The following is a 19,789-nucleotide window of genomic DNA, read 5'->3' as shown; positions in this document are numbered from 1 at the left end:
AATAGTATAAAAGCTACGCTAAATCGCAACTCTCCCGACCGACGCATAGATCGGTATAAAATGAGAGAATACGTACTTAGTATAAAAATGGTTTATACACTGAAATGTATAAAGTCGCGATATTGATAGGATGTATACAAGCTGTTTATTGGTTTGGATGCGTTTTTATTTTTATTTTTGTCAAGTAACTGATTAAGCCTGGTACGCAGCTGAAAAGTAATGACGTTTTTACGTGCTACGGGATAGGACACGGAATGCAAAAGAAATTACTTTTCCTCAGCATTTCTTGACCCAGTACGCAGTTCAAAAGAAATCGGTAAAGGAAAGATCGATTACATTAGTATCGTGATCGACATGAAGGTGGCGCATTCTGAATGCAATTTCACTTTCCTTGCGGAATAGTGGTCTGATCAATTATTCCGTTAGGTAATGTTGGCGTTTATTGCAAAACTGATGTTTTGGATGCATTTAAACAACATAAACACTAATAAGTGTTGATTTTACAATTTGACGACATTTCGCTATAATGTCAAAATTTAGCAGACTATAGCTGTCAAACTTTCTTTTGGGAAAAATCCTCAAAAATTACTTTTCCGTTTTCTTTTCAGCTGCGTACCAGGCTTCAAGCCTGGTACGCAGCTGAAAAGTAATGACGTTTTTACGTGCTACGGGATAGGACACGGAATGCTAAAGAAATTTCTTTTAATTAGCATTTCTTGACCCAGTACGCAGTTCAAAAGAAATCGGTAAAGGAAAGATCGATTACATTAGTATCAACAATCAATACGAAACTAACGATTTTAAATTGGCTCACCACTTTAGTAGCCTATTGGTCCCAAGCAAACGATTAACGTACCCTATTCTAGTTGAAATTCTATTACTACACTATGTTTGTTTTGATTCGCTATGAAAGTTTGACAGATAACATCAGGGGTGTGTGGATTCATGCAGAACATGCAGGGGTGAGTGAGACTTTTAGCATCTTTACAATTATTCATGAAATGGTGACGATCGCTATCGATTTTTCGTATGAATGGCTTTGAAGATCGATGTATGGAAAATTAAAGAAAATTAACAAAATGGTTGGTCGGGAGGCGTTCAATTGACTTGGCAACGAATAGAGCAAGTCCGATATCGGTCAGCCAAACGAACTGTCAAAGCCAGAGCCATACGGGCAGCGCCTATCTTGATTACATTGGAAGTGTTGCTGACCCTCTCATAGTCTGCATGCTTCAATTAGATTTATTTTTATTGTTCGTGACGTAGCCCACAATGAAAACACAACAATATTTAATGTAACAACAATTTTTATTGTAATAGATTTGTTCATTATTGTTCATGATCGAATCATGTTAACAATAAAATAAATGAAAAATACGATAAAAATCATTGTAACAACATTTTATTATGTACCTTCATTGTACATCCAACAATCAATACGAAACTAACGATTTTAAATTGGCTCACCACTTTAGTAGCCTATTGGTCCCAAGCAAACGATTAACGTACCCTATTCTAGTTGAAATTCTATTACTACACTATGTTTGTTTTGATTCGCTATGAAAGTTTGACAGATAACATCAGGGGTGTGTGGATTCATGCAGAACATGCAGGGGTGAGTGAAATAGCTTGGGACTGCTTGGGACCGTTGTTCTGGTACTGAGTGAGCCAAAAATAATAATGATTTTCCTCGGGACCCAGTGGTCTTAGAGTTACCTCTATGGTACATCTAGGTAGCACCAACAATCAAAACGAAACTAGCGATTTTAAATTGGCTCACTACTTGTCTACCCTATTGGTCCCAAGCAAACAATTAACGTACCCCATTCTAGTTGAAATTCTACTACTACACAATGTTTGTTTTGATTCACTATGAAAATTTGACAGATAAAATGAGGGATTAGTGGATTTTCTTATGTTTCGAGGGGTGAATCGATGAGCTTGGGACCGAAGAGAGTACCAGAGCTGAGCCAAAAAGTTGAGCACGTTATTTCAGGACCTTCTAGTCTTAGAGTTACCTCTATGGTAGCACTTTTGCCGTTTTCGGAAGGGTACAACCATAGAGGTAACTCTAAGACCACTGGGTCCCGAAGAAAATCATTATTATTTTTGGCTCACTCAGTACCAGAACAACGGTCCCAAGCAGTCCCAAGCTATGAAAAGCATGAAAAGATGACAAAATGATACGCACTCTTTGCCCACTGTCAAAGAATCATTGTACACAAAATCAACTTTGTTCAAATCAAAACAAAAAAACTAACCCATCTGGTGGATGATGGCACAAGCTTCCAATAAAATTCTATTACAGTGAACCACACTATTTAAATGGATTTCTTTGCCAGTTAGTCGTCTGTCACTTCGTTTGTGGTACTACCAACCGGTAACAACTAACGATTTTAAATTGGCTCACTACTTGACTAGCCTATTGGTCCCAAGCAAATCGATTAACGTACCCCATTCTAGTGAAAATTCTGGTACTACACAATGTTTGTTTTGATTGGCTATGAAAGTTTGACAGATAAAATGAGGGGTTATTGGATTTTCCTATGTTTCGAGGGGTGTATTGATTAGCTTGGGACCGAAGATAGTACCAGAGCTGAGCCAAAAAGTTGAGCACGTTTCTTCGGGACCTACCAGTCTTAGAGTTACCTCTATGGTACTACGCAATGTTTGTTTTGATTCGCTATGAAACTTTGACAGATAAAATGAGGGGTTATTGGTTTTTCCTATGTTTCGAGGGGTGAATCGATTAGCTTGGGACCGAAGAGAGTACCAGAGCTGTGCCAAAAAGTTGAGCACGTTTCTACGGGACCTTCTAGTCTTAGAGTTACCTCTATATGGTACTATCCAGTAGTAGTGGTATAGAGATTGCTAAAGTGTGATTGTGTTAGTAATTTGTTTTCATCAGGAAATTTTTTCGCTCTGAAAGATTTTTTCCCGATGAAAACATTTCTCGTAAACGTATACGCTGGGGGCGACCCCGGCGTAGTGGTTAGCATCCATACCACTCACGCCAAAGTCACGAGTTCAAATCTCACCTCCGGACAAGTCACGAATGACCCAAGAGCGTTAAAGTGACTATAATCAAAAAAAAAAAAAAAAAAAAAAACGTATACGCTACTTAGTGTGTGTACGATAAACGTCAGCAATCTCTATTGCCATGTGGTACACTGAAAAATTGCAATAGCAGGTTAGTCACCAAAGTTTTCGAGCCGCTCCGTCTGTCACTTCGTTTGTGGTTTAACAGTGTAGTACACGGTAACCCAGCGTAAACACATAAATGAGTAAAAAAATACACATTTTTAATATTTAGATGCAGCTGTCAAAAAATGTGTAAATTTGGAGTACCTAAAATGTGTAAAAAAATACACATTTTAAGAATGTAGTACCTTTCAAAAAATGTGTATTTTTATACTCATTGATGGGTAAAAAAAAACTTCAAACTTTGCTACATCCTGCTTTGTTGATGCACGCCATTTGCTAAATTTTCAGTGAAGAACAGAAGGTAAATGGAAGAACTACGGTCCAAACTGGACAGTGCGCAACGATGGACTTCTAGCGGGTAGGTGCTTTATACTTTTTTCAAAGCTTTTAGTTTTAGTTTAGTTTATATACTTCATATACTAATTTTTAACGGCGCCGGTGGTGTAGTGGTAAGCGTGATTACCTCTCACCCCAGCAGGCCTGGGTTCAATCCCAGTCGGCGCCGCCGGGATGTTCTGAGGCATAACATCTCTGATCACGCCTTCCTTCGGATGGGAAGTAAAGCCGTTGGTCCCCGGTTCATGAGTTGATGGGTCGATAGGTAGGGTCCAGGTGTGGGAGCTGCCTTCCTGGCACGTCGGTAGCATTGGTGCTCAGCACGGAAAACGAGATCAATGGCTTCACTTCCCTTCCGAAGGAAGGCGTGATCCTCGGCGCGATCAGAGATGTTATGCCTCAGAACATCCCGGCAGCGTCGACTGGGATTGAACCCAGGCCTGCTAGGGTGAGAGGAAATCACGCTTACCACTAACACCTCCAGTGCCGCTACTTATTTTTGTTGATGGCATTTCTTTTTTTAATAATATATATATACAATAATCGAGCAATCTTTATTTTACCACTGACACAAATAAGAAAATTCCAAAGTTAATCAAAAAAACCATGCGCACCCATAATATTTAAGTTCTAGAAATGATTACTTTTTACACATTTTGCTGTAAAAACCGTTCTTGAAAAATGTATAAAAAATACACTTCTTTTGACGTTTGCTGGGTTTACACATAAATGTGTAAACGCAGTTTACACATTTTATGAGTAGGCCCCTTTTTTCACGAAATGTGTGAAATTTTACTCATTAATGTGTTTACGCTGGTTACCGTGTACGCGATTTCCTCAAATTTGGGTTATTGGGCTGAACCCCGGAATTGAGTGAAAAGTACTTAATTTTGGGTAATTTTTCATCTCCGTGAATATCTGGGCAGCTCAGTTCCTGTGGATCTTGTGGAACTTATGTCGTTTTCGATTTTGTGGTGTAGCACCGGTGTAGTGTAAGCAGGAATAAGCGCGAGTCTTTGACAGCTCAACATCATTGTTTGGAAACAAAGATGCATACTATATCAGCACCCTAAATTATTCCGGTGTTCGGCAGTGTAGCACCGGTGTAGCTACACCGCAAAAACGAAAACGACATTATTATCGAACATACTAACCTTATCGATATACTTTGCACTGTTAGGTAGCCGCGCTTGTTTCTGACATTTCTTCCTCAAATTAAAGTTTTTATTTTTCCTGAACAGCGTCCTTTGCTTGGCAAACGTTTTCATTTAATTTATTTCATAAATTTGTGTCAATATGTCGATCGGTGTTCCAATTAAGGTGCTTCATGAAGCGGAAGGCCATATTGTAACCTGCGAGACAATCACTGGTGAAGTCTACAGAGGAAAACTTATAGAAGCCGAAGACAACATGAACTGCCAAATGACGCAGCTGACCGTAACCTATCGCGATGGGAGGACATCTAATCTCGAGAATGTGTACATTCGAGGATCCAAGATTCGGTTCATGATTCTGCCGGATATGTTGAAAAATGCTCCTATGTTTAAAAAGCAGGGAGCGAAAGCTGGTACGGCTGGAAGAGGAAAATCGGCGATTTTACGAGCACAAGGTAGGTTATTTCATTTGCTTGGTGTAACTGGCAGCAGAATATACACCAATATGTAGAACTCCGGAAAACCAATTGATTTTTCTTTTCTTATAGCGGCTAGAGGACGTGGTCGTGGGGGCGGTGGTGGTGGAGGTAATATTTTTGGTTTTTGGTAAAGGGCTGCCTATACCACGTAAACAGTTTATGGAGGGAGGAGAAAGTGTTTCTACGGCTCATACAAATTTAAAAAATTATATTTGGAGAGGGAAAGGGTTTAAAATCTCTCAAAATCTGTCCACGTGGAATATGTGCAGCCCTTAACAAATTCTGGGCAATCACTTCTTATTGTTCTTCTAGGTGGCGGTGGAGGTCCGGGCAACCGTCAACAAGGCAAAGGAAACTGGCAAGGCCAAGGTCCTTCTGGCGGCAGAGGAAGAGGTGGATTGTAATGTTAAGTCTATATAAAAATCGAAAATTAAATACGGAAAATACAAATCATTGTAGGTAATTAGCCGTTTTTTTATTTAACTAATACAGTTTTTTTATAGCTACACGCTTAGGTATTTTCGCCGAGATGGGCACCACCGAGCTAGCTTGGCATTTATTTTTACTGAGATCTCGGCAATATTCCCGTTTGTTAGCTGAATCTCGGCAAATTTTTCACTAAGCTGTTCGGTGGTGCCCATTTCGGCAAAAACAATTTAAGTGTGTAGGAAAGCAATTTACGTGTTTCCTTATTGAAATCCCCTAATTTAGATTCCGTTCGAAAAGGATTTATGATCCATTTTTTGTACGGATCGGAATAGAGAATAGGGATGATCTTGCAGAGTTCATGGAAAAAGCGTCTTCCTACTAATATAGAAAGGTAGAACATTAGATGATCTTTTTCTTGGTAACAACTTTTTATTTGGCACTTTAAAACCTGATCTGCACTTTTATATTGATGTCAGGTGTCAATGAGAGCTTTCGAATGCTATGTTCAGATTGGCGAGTTATAATACTTTGACTATATGTTTTTAGTATTACTTCTACGTGAAGTCAACCATTTACATAGTTGAAGATGCTAATTTCAAATAACAGACTGTAGTGGTAATTTTTATACGATAGATGGAGTAGATGAAAGCATAGAGTTGATAGTTCCGTTAGAGTACGGCAGTGTGAAGATTGTATATAGATATTAGACAAGCATCTTCAACTATGAGTTATAATAATTGTTATTACAGAAAAACACATCCATACTCTGAACATAGCATAAAACCGAAGACAACATATCAAGAAGACTGGCAACTCTTCCATTTTCTCAAACGACCGGCATGAGACAGACACAGTCGCGTTATCTGCCGCTCAAAGATTAATGCTTCGAATGAATTGGATAGCAAAGGTTCCATCCTCAGAAGAAAGTATTGTATGTTGTCTTCGATAAAACGCTGGCCATTGGACATTCGTATATTATGTGATTATAATAATTTAATGATTATTATAAAGATATTCTATGTTAAAGCTGCTGGGAAAACTTACAAACGAAACAGAAAATCACCCTAGACCAGATCGGGAATCGAATCAACCGTCTCCAGCATAATCTTTCATTATTACGTTTCATCATACGTTTTTCTAAACAAAACTCGTATCGATCGAATCCACTAAGGGTTATTCCTTAGCAACGCCATTGAGTTGACTTCATACATGACCGCTTTGGTAAATCGTAGCAACGCCATAAAATAAACTAACAACAAATTTCACAGATTAAAAACTGGTAAACTTCAAGAATCATGGCGTTGCAAAGGTTTAAAAAGAATTTTGTCAAAGATCAATCAAAATTAACTTATGTGAATAGTATTGAAGAACACCCCCTGATACCAGGAGTGTACACGAGGCATCAGTAAGCACAATACATTGATTATGCAAAGTTTAAACTGACCTTTCAAAGTAATGTTTTTTTCTTTCAGTCCTAGAGAATGTAGTCATTTATTACGTTTTCGTCCGATCCATATGCGATATGATAATCCATATGAAGGGAAAGAAATAGAACAGCTTGTTTCGAAGGATAATATTCGAAATTTGTTAATTCCTAGCCAGAATGTGTCCGTTTATCCAGTTATTTGGCATAAAAAGGAATATCGTAAACTACAGAACAAGGCGAAAGTGAGTAATATTCAAATTTACTGTAGATATTATCGGTACAGTTGAAAACCAGAAAACCCCACATGCGTAATCGATTTTATTCTTGTTCTGTGCTTAACTTAGTGGCGCACATAGTGCGCTGTATTCGAGACTGATAGTACGTTCAGACTACAGAGTTATAACATGTTATAGCGCTATCTTGATGGTGGTTTCTGTGTTGCAATTATTTGACAATCGTTATAACATGTTATAACTCTCCACTCTGTACAGCGTTTAACGTACAGAATGTGAGTAAAATCGAATGTTGCGTGTGGGCTTTTCCGGTGTCCAACTTGACGGACAATAGTGAGGCTCCAGTGGCGGTAAGCTCCAACTCAGATAAACTTTTAATAATGACCCTGATTTGTGGATCTGTCAAATGTTTGTTTATGTCTTATCGATTAACACCGACATCGACCACAAAGCAGCCCGACATTGGTGAAAGGGATTTAATCCGAGGATAATACCGGTTGGAGCTTACCACCATAGGCCAAGTATTGCTTATATAGTACTTACGTAAAGAATCAATAATACTTTAATATACATCATTTAATATATTTATACAACCTAAAAAGCGCAAGACGTGGAGCTTATAAAACTAAATATTGGTCTCATAACATGTTTTGGAAACATAATAAAAACCAGCGGCAAAATAAAATTAGCATTGGATTCGCACCCTGGTCCTTGGCGTGGTAGACTTATTACTTCCTAACTAGACCAACTCCGCTTTATAAAAGTTGTATTATAAGTATCTATCATGTTCTTGCCAATGGTATGAAAATTATATTTTAGTGCAACACGCCTTCGATCCGTCATAATGACATTTTGAAAGCAGCAAAGCGTACATTTATTACAACAATTTCTAGAGTGTTATTTAAAAGTATGTTCAACTCCTTATAAGGCAACCTGCACCTTTGCAGTTGTTTTAATTTATGAGATGTCATAAAAAGTGTTTTCTACTTTCTTTATAACAAACCTCCGAAAACCTCATAAGAAACTTGTCACTGCGTGAAGAGACATTCCGACGTCAATGTTTACGTCAAACTGAAAAGTACAGAATCTCTTCAAGAACGTAAAAATTCAACTAAGATTGATTTTGTATACGACAAGTTTTATAGTGGTATTAAAACAGAAAGATGCACGTTTAAATAACATTTAATGATAAAAGCAAAAGAAAATTATTTTGGAAAATGATGAAATCTAGGAAGTATGAAGAAAACATCTATAAACCTCATATAAAACGAGGGATGTTTTCTGCATCACTTATAGTACGTTCAGACTACAGAGTTATAACGTTATAATATGTTATAGCGCTATCTTGATGGTGGTTTCTGTGTTGCAATTATTTGACAACCGTTATAACATGTTATAACTCTCCAGTCTGAAGAGCGTTTAAAATACAATGTTTTTCTTCCGACTGTTTCATCTTAGTATTTTTCTTTGCTGGTAGTGCAAAGGGTGGTGAAGGTCGAGGTGATAGTGCAAAGGCAAAAGCAGCCCACGGTGAACCACCGAATGTACACTAATAAAATTTCACACATTTTTATTAACGAATTTCCATGTGAAATTCCACATGATTTTCATGTGACCACACATAAACAGAATCCACCCAGAAGCACAAATGAAATTTATGTGTCGAATGAATAGTATGTGTGGTTATACATGGCTTTTATGTGTACACATACCTATTAAGTATGCGTCCGACACAAAAATATCATTTTGTTGATCACATTGCAAACATTCATGTGCGGGACACATAAAAACAATCTTTGAAATTTTATCAGTGTAGCGTTCACTACTGAAGAGGGCGAGCAGTCTGCGGGGATCTTTGATAGCGGGGCAAGTACCCACATGACGAACAACTTCGCTAAAGGAGTTCACTGGCGAATGCATTACACTGGCGGACGGGAAGCGAACGCAAGTGCTTGGCAAAGGAAGTGGAGTGTTGTTCGGCTTCGATGGCGAAGATGAAATTGTGAAGATTGACATGAGTGGTGTGAAATTCGTGCCTGGACTGTCCACGAGCCTAGTGTCTGAGGTGTCTGTAGGAAAATTGACACAACAGGGACTGAAAGTGTTTTTTGATGAAGCAAGTTGCCAGATCGTTGACAAGAAGAAAATCGTTGTAGCAAGTAGAGGTCGCTGTGGTGGTTTGTATCACCTAAAGGTTGCTGGTTTATCGATGAAGGCTTTCGTGGATCAGCACAAGAAAAACTGCCAGCACCAGTGACATCGCCGTATGGGCCGCCGTGACTGGGCAGCGGTTGAGAGAATCAACAAGGAGCAGCTAGCGTCCGGTATGAAGGTAAGCGACTGTGGGTTGAAGCTATAGTTTGTGAGTGCTGTATGGAGGGGAAATAAGCTAGGGCTCCCTTTCCGGAAGCGAAAATCATCCCAAGTGTTGGCCATTGTGCACACCGATCTGTGAGACAGTCTCGCTTAGTTGAAATCGGTATGTTATGAACCTCGTGGATGACTACAGCCGGTTTAATGTAACCTACTTGCTTATGAACAAATGGGAGACTACAGAAATAATCCAAGAATATGTACGATGGGTAGCAAATGTGTTCGGCCGTAAACCTCGGATCATTTGGTCGGACGGAGGTGGGGAATTTGATAATAGATAGTTACAAAAATTCTACAAAGAAGAGGGCACTACTCACCGCAGCAGTCGCTCACCGACATTTCAACATGCATGCTGCTGGATGCGAACCTGGACGAGCGATATTGGGGCGAGGCCGTTTCACTCCTACATACTTCAAGAACCGGCTACCATCGAGATCGGTTCAGAAGACTCCCTGCGAACTGTGGTGGGGACGGAAGCCGTAAATGGGGCACCTACGCGTGTTCGGGCACGAAAGCTAGTTTTTGTCTGCTATTCGAACGAGCACAAAGACTACCGATTCGTTAATCCGGAGTCATACGCGATTACGATTAATCGCGATGCTAAGTTCGTGGAGCTTGGCAATGGAACATCGTCGGTGGAAATTCCTATGGCGAGTGAACCTTCGTGCGTAGAAGAGTTTGTTGATGAAGATGAGGAGAAAAAGTCTAATAATCACGATGACGATGGAGCATCGGATGACTTAGTGCAGGATGATTTCTATGAAGCGGATGAACAAGGTCATGAAGCTGATGCTGAGCTACGGAGATCCCGAAGTCAGAATCGTGGCAATCCACCGCGGTATCTCGAAGATTACGTGTTGGATGAAGTCGTTGGATTTGCTGCCAGTGCTTACGAGGAGCCGAACAACTACAAGGAAGCTATGAAGGAACCGAAGTTGCACAGAGTCATGGAGGACTAGCTTGAGTCTCATCGGCGCAACGGGACGTGGGAGCTGGTGGAGTTATGCCGTGAATGGAAAGTTGTCGGATCGAAATGGGTTCTGAAGATCAAGCGGAACGAAAAGGATGAGGTGGTCAAATACAAAGCACTAGTGGTAGCGCAAGGCTACACTCAACAATCGGGAATCGATTTTGATCAAGTATTTGTGCCTATGACACGGATTGCAGCCCTACGGACGTTTCTCGTAGTGGCTGCCAAGCGGAATATGCCAGTACACCACTTCGACGTTAATACTGCCTACCTATACGATATACTTGACGAAGAGATATACATGAGGCAACCGCCATGATTCGAAGTACCTGGAAAGTTGGAGAGAGTCTGCAAATTCAAACGTAGCATTTACGGACTGCGTCAGTCAACACGTGCTGCTGGAATGCAAATCTGAAGCAGGTTTTGATCAAGCTGGGATTCACAGCTTTAACTGCAGATCAATTTTTGTTCGTAAGAGGATCTGGACAAAACCAATCGTTTTACTGGTGTATGTTGAAACCGATCATTGTCAGTCAAACACAAACACTTCAGTTACAGATGCTGTCAAATTTCGATATTGTTGAAATAAACATGCTTTTGAATTTAATTCAAACATAAGTATTTTAATTTTAAACGTCCTTTCAATTTACTTTGAAAAATTCATATGATTAGAGTATAAACATTCATATTTTTGATTTAAATGATCAAAATTCGTATCCGTGAAGTAGAAGGGGACCTGCGGACCCTTCGCAGACTACGAGGCTGGCGAACTGTGGCCATGGATCGAGTAGAGTGGAGACGACTTCTTCGGACAGCAGAGGACAACAAGGTCTTAACCTGATTGGTAAGGTAAGTAAGGATACCCATACATAAATTCAGAAATCGACTAAATTTTCAATAGCGACCAAAAATATCCATGAGTACCGCCCCAATGACGCGTTCATCTAGATAAAATTGATAAATAGCAGATTTTTAGCGATGGGCCCAATCTTAGATCCATAGGCCAACATTAGAGCCATTTTCCTTATGTGTCAGACACATAGCTCATATGTGTACACATAAAATTCATGTGTAACCACGCATACTATTCATTCGACTAATAAATTTCATGTGTACTTCTGAGTGGATTCTGTTTATGTGTGGATACATGAAAATCATGCGGAATTTTACCTGGAAATTTGCCAATAAAAATGTGTCAAATTTGATGAGTGTAGGGATGAAGATAATACGAGATGCAGGAGTTTTCAAGATCCGTCCACGCAATTACATCAACTGGAGAAGAATACAATGGATCAGGCGAAAACGTTGAAGTCTCCAATGGATCAAATGTATTTTGAAACTGTCGGTGCGGGAGAATTCTTCGAGGATCCTACCAAATATCGTGGTCTGGTCGGAGGATTGTTATATTTAGCCATGCTGGTACGCCCTGATATCGTAGCATATACGGCAATACATTGAAGACAGTTTAATGCTCCAAGGCAAGGTGATTGGACTGCTGCTAAACGATTGCTCCGATACCTCAAATTGACGAAAGACTGGTGTTTGCTACAGGAAGGCGATGCTGATCAACCACTAATTGGACATTCGGATTGGGCGGGAGACCCGGAAAACAGGAGGAGTACATCTGGATTCGTATTCGAATTGGAGGAGGAGTCATCTCATGGGCGAGTCATCGTCAGTCCTGTGTAACGTTGTCGTCTATGGACTGAGTTCGTCGCTCTGAGCGGGGAATGTCAAGAGGCCATCTGGCTGAGGCAGTTGCTCAGCGACTTCGGAGAGAAACAGGTACAGGCTACGTTGTTGAACGAGGACAACCAAGGTTGTCTAGCATTCGTACGGACAAAGAGGTGATCGAAGCACATCGATACTCGTGAGCGCTTCGTCCATGAATTGTGTGAAAGCAAGCAGATCGAGCTTAAGTATTGTTCGACGGAGCTGATGGTAGCGGACATATTTACAAAATCCCTTGGTCCACATAAGCATGAGCGTTTTTGTCAAATGCTCGGGCAGAATAACAGCTAATGAAGTCGCGTCTCATTGAGGAGGAGTGTGGAGTGACAATGAGCACAACTTCATATGTAATATGCATTGGCACACCCCTCATCGATTGCTATACCTCCGTGAGCGCAAGGAACGAAAGAGAAGGAGAGCGCAGTGACAGTGAAACCGAACTATTATCGACCGAGTAATCGTCGCTTTAAGACTGTACACTAGACTGATGCAAAATTTGAAATTTTCGCTCCACGTTGCCAAAACGGCTTCAAATAAGGTCCTGAATAGCATCCCAAAATTTAAACTCATTTAGTGAGAAACTGACTTGGCACAAATCATTCGAAGTTTATATGGAAATTACTATGGGAAAACCAAACTTTTTGTTCATTGTCTTCCACCCATTTTCCATATTGCTTTTTCGAAAAGTTCTGTAACTTTTCTTACGGGAATTTTTATAAGCTACGACTTTGCGGAATATCGTTTTTCAGCTAAATGTCAAATTAAATAGTTATTGATTGTTTAAGAGATTGATAATCTTAAGGCATGATCAAGCAGCTGTTCTGTTAGCAACACTGTATTCTGCAGTGTGACATAGTAGCCATGATATTTGTGCTGTATTCTACGCACCTAAACACCAATGTTGCCTGCTGAACAGTTGAATGAGCATAATCATAAGACATCAGTGACTTGAACCATTAATAACTTGTTCCGTGCATTTGATTGAAAAGTGGTTTTCAACAAAGTTGTAGCTGAGAAAATTTGCTACATATACTGCTATCATTTTTAAAAGCACAGTGATGTGGTGAATTGTTAGATAAATACAAACAAAAACATAAGTTTTCCCATAGTAATTCCCATATAAACTTGAAATGGTTTGTGCCAAGCCAGTTTCCTTCTAAAGTAGTTCAAATTTTGGGATGCTAAGCAGGACCCAATTTGGAACCGTTTGAGCACTGTGGAGCGAAAATTTCAAATTTTGCATCAGTCCACTGAAGCCTTTTTTTACATGGTTTTTTTACGCGGTTTTTTTATATTGTTACGGTACGTTTTTAACGATTTCTCGACAACGATACAACCTATCGACTTGATTCCAATCACATTATCCGTTTCAAGCTATAGGTAATCGAATGGCATACTTAAAAAAAAAAATCCCAATTATTGGTGTAAATACAGAATTTTTTTAAATTTGTCTATATGGACCATAACATACTATAATTACAAATGGCATTAAAATCCGATTTTTTAAAAACATTTAAACATGTGAAAAATCAAAATCTCGTAGGTTTTTTAACACGGTTTTTTTTACACGGTACGTATCCCCTGTGTAAAAAAGACCTGAGACGTTTCTCGTGAATAAAACGTTTTCCATTAAAGTATATTCTCCACGTGTGTTTAATCCACCCTGATTCCGAAAGTCCTCACCTGTGCGTCCACTGTCCGCCCAATCTGCCATCATCCTTGTCATTCGGAAGACAGCGATTGGGGCCAGCTTGTACCGGTCCTTGATTTCGGCTTCGACCATCTTGGGGTCGAAATTTGGTAGACCCCTGATGACTACCTTGAAGGGCTTCTCACCAGGGATGTCATGCGTGAAGAATTCCGCCTTGGAATCCTTCAGGTATTTCACGGCCACCTCGTACTCCGCTTTCGTACGGAGCATCACTTTGGTGCCGATCCTGCCGAGCTTAAACTCAGCTGCGACACCCAGCGATGTGAGAGCCGATCAGCGTGTTGAGTGGCACTTTCCTCACCACCAGTGGAGGAAGGTTCATTTTTGCTGCACTCGGGCTGGCAGATGTTTCGTTGTCAACGTCTTCGCCGAAATCACCAATGACGCTGACGTTCGTCGCGGTAGCATCGTCACGTCCACTCACACCATCGGACTGGCCCTGATTTTTCTTCCTCTTCTTAGACCGTTTCACCGTGGCTGAGGTGGTATTCCCAACATCGGTGGGAAGAGTTGTAACCAGGGTTACTTGCACTCACTTGCTATAAAAAAATGTTTTTCAGAATTATGAAATCATGAGATGATATAGTAACAATTAGTACTTGTGAGGTACAAGATGAGGACGTGAAGTATGTGTTTGACACATAAAATCTGTCAATATTGCTTTCAGTGCGTCATAATCAGCAATTTTACGACTCGTGAGTGCTCACTCTGAGTGAACGCTCACGAATCATAAGATCGCTTATGATTACGCTCTGAAAGCAAAATTGGCAGGTTTTATGAGTCAAACACATACTTTAAACCCTCGTCTCGTTACATATCATTATATCATCTAATGATTGCATAATTCCCAAAAATATGTTTTTATAGCAAGTGAGTGGAAGCAACCCTGGTTGTAACCGAGGGGGGCGACACATCTAAATCTCAAATTGAGATGCTCAATAAATCTCACACTAGCGAATAAATCTTCGAAAAATCTTCTTTCATTTCTCGCATCTACTTGCATCGCGCATCATCTTTTTGTAGGAAATCTTCAAAATCGTGATAAATCTTCTTTCTATCTACTCAGCGTACGCGCAGCTAGCCACAGCAAAACACAATATTTCCTGCAGCGTAGATAGAGTCGTCCCCCTCGGTTGTAACCCTCGTCTAGGGTGACAATTAATAACTCACCCTTTTAACGTGTTTGCCACGAGCGTGTACCTTGTCTGTTATGAGTTGTTTTTGTTTTGGTCGCACGCTCGGCAACATACTCACCACTGCTTTATTTGTAAATATTTTAATTTGTTATTTTCATAGTAGATTTTATTCGTGCAGGCATGTTTTTAGGATTAGAATATAGTGTAAAAATTATCGTTTTTAATTGTCTCGCGTCTAGAATAAAGCTAGGTCCCGTTTCTTCTCCCGCTGCAAAAGAAGGCGAAAAACACAAGCAGCACAACAGTCGAGCGTGGTTCCAGGAGAACGATGGCGGTTGTTGTATTGTCCGTGATTGTGAGGAGTACGAAATGAGAAAGTTACGAACCACGGTTCGAAATCGACGCGTTTTTTGCCCCTTCCGTTTAAGTGGAAACGAGAGTTGGAGTGCAGTTTTTGTGGCGTGTGTCCGCTGGAGGGATAATTCCCAGCATCGTCGCGCGATAGTGACGTCGTTTCCCCGAAAAGTGCCGTGGTCCGTGAGAAGAAGCGAATGGTGTCGGATCGCCGCCAAGGGAAGCTAAATTTCAAGGATTTTTCCGCTTCCCGACTAACCCCCAAGGATCCCCGACCACCCACCGTCCTCACTGCGGTGGCTCAGCCAGTAGAGCCAGTCTCGCCACCGCAGTTACGAGCCAAGGAGGGACGAAGCAGGCCGAACCGAAGGAGCGTTCGCCTGGGTAGTGCGCTGCGGTGACTACCGGGACCATCTACGGTGAGTAGTTGGTCCGGTGATTCGTCACCATCGTCGTCGAGAGGGGGGGGGGGTTCCGGTAAAGGAGCCTTGCTCATCCCTCCGCTAAAAGCAAAGGACCGCTGCTAGGCAGCTGAAAGTGAAGTAGGAGACGCTCGGCACAGACCTTGTCTTGAGCCGACGTGAACAAGCCGCAGCCACCGCCGCTATCGTCGAAGGGCCCCACCGAGTGACACCGAAGACAACGAAGAGAAAAGGGAAAGGTTAGATTGTAATAGACGTCTTAAATTTCATGTTGCTTTCTCTTTTTCTTATCAATCCATCCAAATCCGAACGTCTTTGGGGAAGTACTCTGCTCGTAGCCGCCCGGGGTAAAATTGGGCCAGCTATAGGCTGGCAGGTAAGCCGCAACTTACAGAGTAGCGTACCTATTCGAAATATGTACACTCAAGCTACCCTCACCGCTGTTCTTCTTCTCCGCTTTCTCTCGGAGCCTGCTCCGGGAGCGCATTCTTCTCATCACATGAAGCGACCAACATTACTGACGACAGAGTAACAATAACCGAACTGTACTGCTTGAAGTTCAAGCAGAGAATCAGCAATGAGCAGAGGCACGACAGCAGCGCTTTTTATATCTTTTCAGGTTCAAGCAGAACGATGAGCAAATGCCCCTGACAGGATTTCCCGCCGTTTTTTTTATGAATGGGGTGGGGCAGAAAGTATCTTTTAAGCAGAATATGTAAAAAGGATGGACTTCGGATGTTAATCTAATTGCATATATATAGAGATACCAGATATGTTTTGCAGTTGTTGGTTAATCACCAACAGAACATCATCGAATGCATGTATATATGCCTCTTAAGCATATTTTTCTCAAATTTGAAAGTTTGGGCTCTCTGGTAAGCGGGTACAAAATTAACGTTTATACTTATAATTTAAGTTTGCTTAACAATTATTTCCCTGAAAAAAGTAATCGTCAAAGTCCATGTCTTTTTCGGGTTGTCGTTATAGGGGTGGGGGGAGGGGAAGGGATATGTTTTGCATGTATAACTTTTCCACGTTTCAACTTAGTTAAACGGGACGCACCCCATCGCTGGTTGTGAAGGTGATCACGCCGTGATCCACCTTTATCCGCTGACTTGCTCCTGCTTGCTGCAGGACCAAGCGCCACGCCGACCGAAGCGGTTATGAGTAGAGGCACGACAGCAGCGCTGTTTTATATTTTTTCAGGTTCAAACGATGTGCAACCAAGTGGTACTCGATTATGAGGACTGCGTTTGGGCAAAACGTTTATTTCATGAAAACAGCGATAAAATTGTCATTTGTACATTTTTTAAAAGGATTTTATAAAAAATTGGAAAAATATATATTGTAGCAGATTCGTAATGGAATATCCTATCGATTGGCATATTTGGATTTTAATTTCATCTATAAATGACAAAGTTACAACTTTTCAAAACCTAACACTATTTTACCACACATTTCTAGATAGAGCTGGAATTAGGGCGTAACAGCCTTTGTAAACAATGGCTTCTATCGATGATTTCTAGGAACGCCCACGCAAACAATCAAAACCGTCGCGTAGGGGATGTCTTTCCCTACTCGATGATGTTGTTGATTTGCGTTGGCGAGTCTTAACTTTCTAGAAATCATCGAAAGGAGTCATTGTTTACAAAATGTATAGTTCAGTGTAGTCGATAAAGACGTAGTTCTACGTCAAAAAATAGTCACAGTCCAGTCTGACATAAGGTAATACCACAAACGAAGTGACAGACGACTACCTGGCGAAGAAATCCATTAAAATAATGTGGTTCACTGTAATAGAATTTTCTTGGAAGCTTGTGCCATCATCCACCAGATGGGTTAGTTTTTATGTTTTGATTTGAACAAAGTTGATTTTGTGTACAATGATTCTTTGACAGTGTGCAAAGAGTGCGTATCATTTTGCAATTGTTTTATGCATTTCAGTTTTGAGTAGAGTGAAAGAGATAGTACCAAAACATTCTAGTACATTTGGTGAAAATGCTAGTTCAATCTAGTAGTAGTGTTGCCATGTGGTACAATCCAGTAGTAGTGGTGTTGCCATGTGGTACACTGAAAAATTGCAATAGAAGGTTAGTCACCAAAGTTTTCGAGCCGCTCCGTCTGTCACTTCGTTTGTGGTAATACTACCATAGAGGTAACTCTAAGACCACTGGGTCCCGAAGAAAATCATTATTATTTTTGGCTCACTCAGTACCAAAACAACGGTCCCAAGCAGTCCCAAGCTATTTCACTCACCCCTGCATGTTCTGCATGAATCCACACACCCCTGATGTTATCTGTCAAACTTTCATAGCGAATCAAAACAAACATAGTGTAGTAATAGAATTTCAACTAGAATAGGGTACGTTAATCGTTTGTTTGGGACCAATAGGCTACTAAAGTGGTGAGCCAATTTAAAATCGTTAGTTTTGTATTGATTGTTGATACTACCCAGCGTCCACAAATAATTAGAACTTGCACTGCCACTTCGTGTGTTCTATGTTCAAGAATTAAATTTGCTTCTCCATGGTAAGCAGTTTTGTTATAATATGTTTTCTGGTAGCAGATAATTACATTAAAAACTTATAATACCTATCTGTCATGGATACCAAAATTAATTAAGTGGAATTAAATGGAAGATAACCTTTTTGCTGTTTTATTTAAGCATTCCGCTAACAACCCAATTTCATTACTTCACAGCAGATAAAGGGTGATACGGTCAAAATTTGGTCAAGGGAAAACGCGTGTAAATCGGTGAAATCGTTTATTTAAAAAATCAAATTAAATTTCTTTTTCAAGTTCAATTAGTATAAAATTCAGGAAAAATATTCAGTTAGGCTTCCGCTTTTCCAAATCCGAATTGCCGGGCCTTACGCTTGACCCCTGCCATCAGATTTTGTACAGCCACCTTGTCCACCTTCTTCGCCGCAGAAAGCCAGTTTGCCTTGAACTGCTGCTCGCTCTTAGCAGTTTTTTTTGGTCTTCTTTAGGTTCCGCTTGACAATAGCCCAGTATTTCTCAATTGGGCGGAGCTCTGGCGTGTTGGGAGGGTTCTTGTCCTTGGGAACCACCTGCACGTTGTTGGCGGCGTACCACTCCATGGCCTTTTTACCGTAATGGCAAGATGCCAAATCCGGCCAAAACAGTACGGAACAACCGTGTTTCTTCAGGAAAGGCAGCAGACGTTTATTCAAACACTCTTTCACGTAAATTTCTTGGTTGACAGTCCCGGAAGCTATGAAAATGCTGCTTTTCAAGCCACAGGTACAGATGGCTTGCCAAACCAGATATTTCTTTGCGAACTTTGACAGTTTCATGTGCTTGAAAACATCTGCTACCTTTCCCCTTCCTTTTGCCGTATAAAAATCCTGTCCCGGAAGCTGCTTGTAGTCGGCTTTGACGTAGGTTTCGTCGTCCATTACCACGCAGTCAAACTTCGTCAGCATCGTCGTGTACAGCCTCCGGGATCGCGCTTTGGCCGTCGTATTTTGTTTATCATCGCGATTTGGAGTCACTACCTTCTTGTAAGTCGATAGTCCGGCTCGTTTTTTGGCTCGATGCACGGTTGTAGACGATACACCCAGCTTATTTGCGGCATCTCGGAGAGAGAGGTTAGGGTTTCGCTTGAAACTACCGGCAACTCTCTTTGTCGTCTCAGCGGCTTCCGGTTTTCGATTTCCCCCCGATCCAGACTTCCTGGCTGTCGACAAACGTTCCCCAAACACTTTAATTACATTTGTAACGGTTGATTTGGCAACTTTTAGCGATTTTGCCAACTTTGCGTGCGAGTAGCTCGGATTTTCGCGATGCGCGAGCAAAATTTTGATACGC

At 40.9% G+C, this 19,789-nt stretch overlaps 2 protein-coding genes across 2 annotated transcripts in view; both read left to right on the top strand.

Moving 5' to 3' along the window:
* Positions 1 to 4,752: 4,752 nt before the first annotated feature.
* SmD3 (small ribonucleoprotein particle protein SmD3) lies at positions 4,753 to 5,586 on the top strand. The gene is made up of 3 exons (XM_065226379.1): positions 4,753 to 5,149; positions 5,243 to 5,281; positions 5,486 to 5,586. The coding sequence occupies exons 1-3, from the start codon at positions 4,837 to 4,839 to the stop codon at positions 5,575 to 5,577; spliced, it is 444 nt and encodes a 147-aa protein (XP_065082451.1). The 5' UTR covers positions 4,753 to 4,836; the 3' UTR covers positions 5,578 to 5,586.
* A 1,271-nt stretch (positions 5,587 to 6,857) lies between these two features.
* LOC135704899 (cilia- and flagella-associated protein 45-like) overlaps positions 6,858 to 19,789 on the top strand; it is a 39,017-nt gene continuing 26,085 nt past the window's right edge. The window contains exons 1-2 of the mRNA XM_065226439.1: positions 6,858 to 7,007; positions 7,075 to 7,270. Coding sequence (XP_065082511.1) covers positions 6,898 to 7,007; positions 7,075 to 7,270 — 306 coding nt within the window. The 5' untranslated portion in view covers positions 6,858 to 6,897. The remainder of the gene's footprint in view (positions 7,008 to 7,074; positions 7,271 to 19,789) is intronic.

Source organism: Ochlerotatus camptorhynchus, unplaced genomic scaffold (genome assembly GCF_037179485.1).
Source record: "Ochlerotatus camptorhynchus isolate MF236.1 unplaced genomic scaffold, CSIRO-AGI_Acam_v1.1 ptg000250l, whole genome shotgun sequence".
Lineage (NCBI taxonomy): Eukaryota > Metazoa > Arthropoda > Insecta > Diptera > Culicidae > Ochlerotatus > Ochlerotatus camptorhynchus.
The sequence above is the reverse complement of the archived record's forward strand: the minus strand, read 5'-3'. Positions and strand labels throughout refer to the sequence as shown.